This window comes from Geospiza fortis, unplaced genomic scaffold (assembly GCF_000277835.1).
Source record: "Geospiza fortis unplaced genomic scaffold, GeoFor_1.0 scaffold1181, whole genome shotgun sequence".
Taxonomy (NCBI): Eukaryota; Metazoa; Chordata; class Aves; order Passeriformes; family Thraupidae; genus Geospiza; species Geospiza fortis.
In genome coordinates, this window is record NW_005054664.1 from 135,026 (window position 1) to 136,119 (window position 1,094).

Here is a 1,094-nt window from a genome sequence, read left to right on the forward strand (position 1 = left end):
GCTCTCCACGCGCCGCGGCCGGCACAGGTATTTGTTGAAGTGGAATTCCTTCTCCAGCTCCAGCAGCTGCGTGTTGGTGTAGGCGGTGCGGAGCCTCCTGGAGCCGCTGCCGTCCGCCAGCCCCGCCGCCTCTGCCGGGAAAAATCACAGCAATTGGGCACCGGAATTCTTTCATTCCGCTTTGCCCGCTCCGGACGAGCTCTCTGCCTCGGGGGGAAAAAAAGGATTTTGTTCCCTGGTCTCTCCCTTTAGAGCCCTTCCCTCTCTGCCGCCCTGGTGCATAAAATTAATGTCTACCTTCCTTCTAAATCCCTAAAATGTAGGATATTTCTAAATTCCTAAATTTCTTCTCAATTTCTTCTAAATTTATTCTAAGTTTATTCTCCATTTCTTCTAAATTCATCCTCAATTTCTTCTAAATTTATTCTAAATTTATTCTCCATTTCTTCTAAATCCATCCTCAATTTCTTCTAAATTTCTTCTCAAGTTATTCTAAATTTATTCTAAATTCATCCTCAATTTCTTCTAAATTTCTTCTAAATTTCTTCTCCATTTCTTCTAAATTTCTTCTCAATTTATTCCAAATTTCTTCTAAATGTATTCTCCTTTCCTTCTAAATTCATTCTCAATTTCTTCTCAATTTCTTCTCAATTTATTCCAAATTTATTCTAAATTTATTCTCCGTTTCTTCTAAATTCATTCTCAATTTCTTCTCAACTCCTTCTCAATTCCTTCATTCCCTCTTTCCTGTTTTATTTGTTGTTTTGTGGGGTTTTTTTTTACCTTTTCCCGGTACTTTGGTTTCATTATCCCAATTTTCCCCCGGCCAATGAGCTCCGGTGCCCGCCCCGCTCCTGCCCGGTTTTACCGGAGCCCTGGAAATCCTGGAATTGTTCCTCCAGGCTGCTCCTTTTTCTGGGGGCGGTTTTGGGTGTAATAATTCCATTTTGCAGGATCAACCCTCGCTCTTTCACCTCCCCACCCTTCTGGCGCCTTCCTCACCCATTTTCCTTCCCCCTCCGCGCATCTTCGGGGTTTCGTTGTGTTTGCTTTTCCCTTTTTTTTTAATTTTTCCCCCTTTTCCCCCTCCCTGG

The 1,094-nt window shown here is 42.9% G+C and overlaps 1 protein-coding gene across 1 annotated transcript in view; it reads right to left on the reverse strand.

Moving 5' to 3' along the window:
- Nucleotides 1-1,027, reverse strand: part of SKAP1 (src kinase associated phosphoprotein 1) — a 103,970-nt gene extending 102,943 nt beyond the window's left edge. Inside the window, exons 1-2 of the mRNA XM_031064993.1 lie at nucleotides 1,003-1,027; nucleotides 26-131 (exon numbers count right to left, since the gene is read on the reverse strand). Of these exons, the coding sequence (XP_030920853.1) occupies nucleotides 26-131; nucleotides 1,003-1,027 (131 nt within the window). The remainder of the gene's footprint in view (nucleotides 1-25; nucleotides 132-1,002) is intronic.
- Between the last annotated feature and the right edge of the window lie 67 nt (nucleotides 1,028-1,094).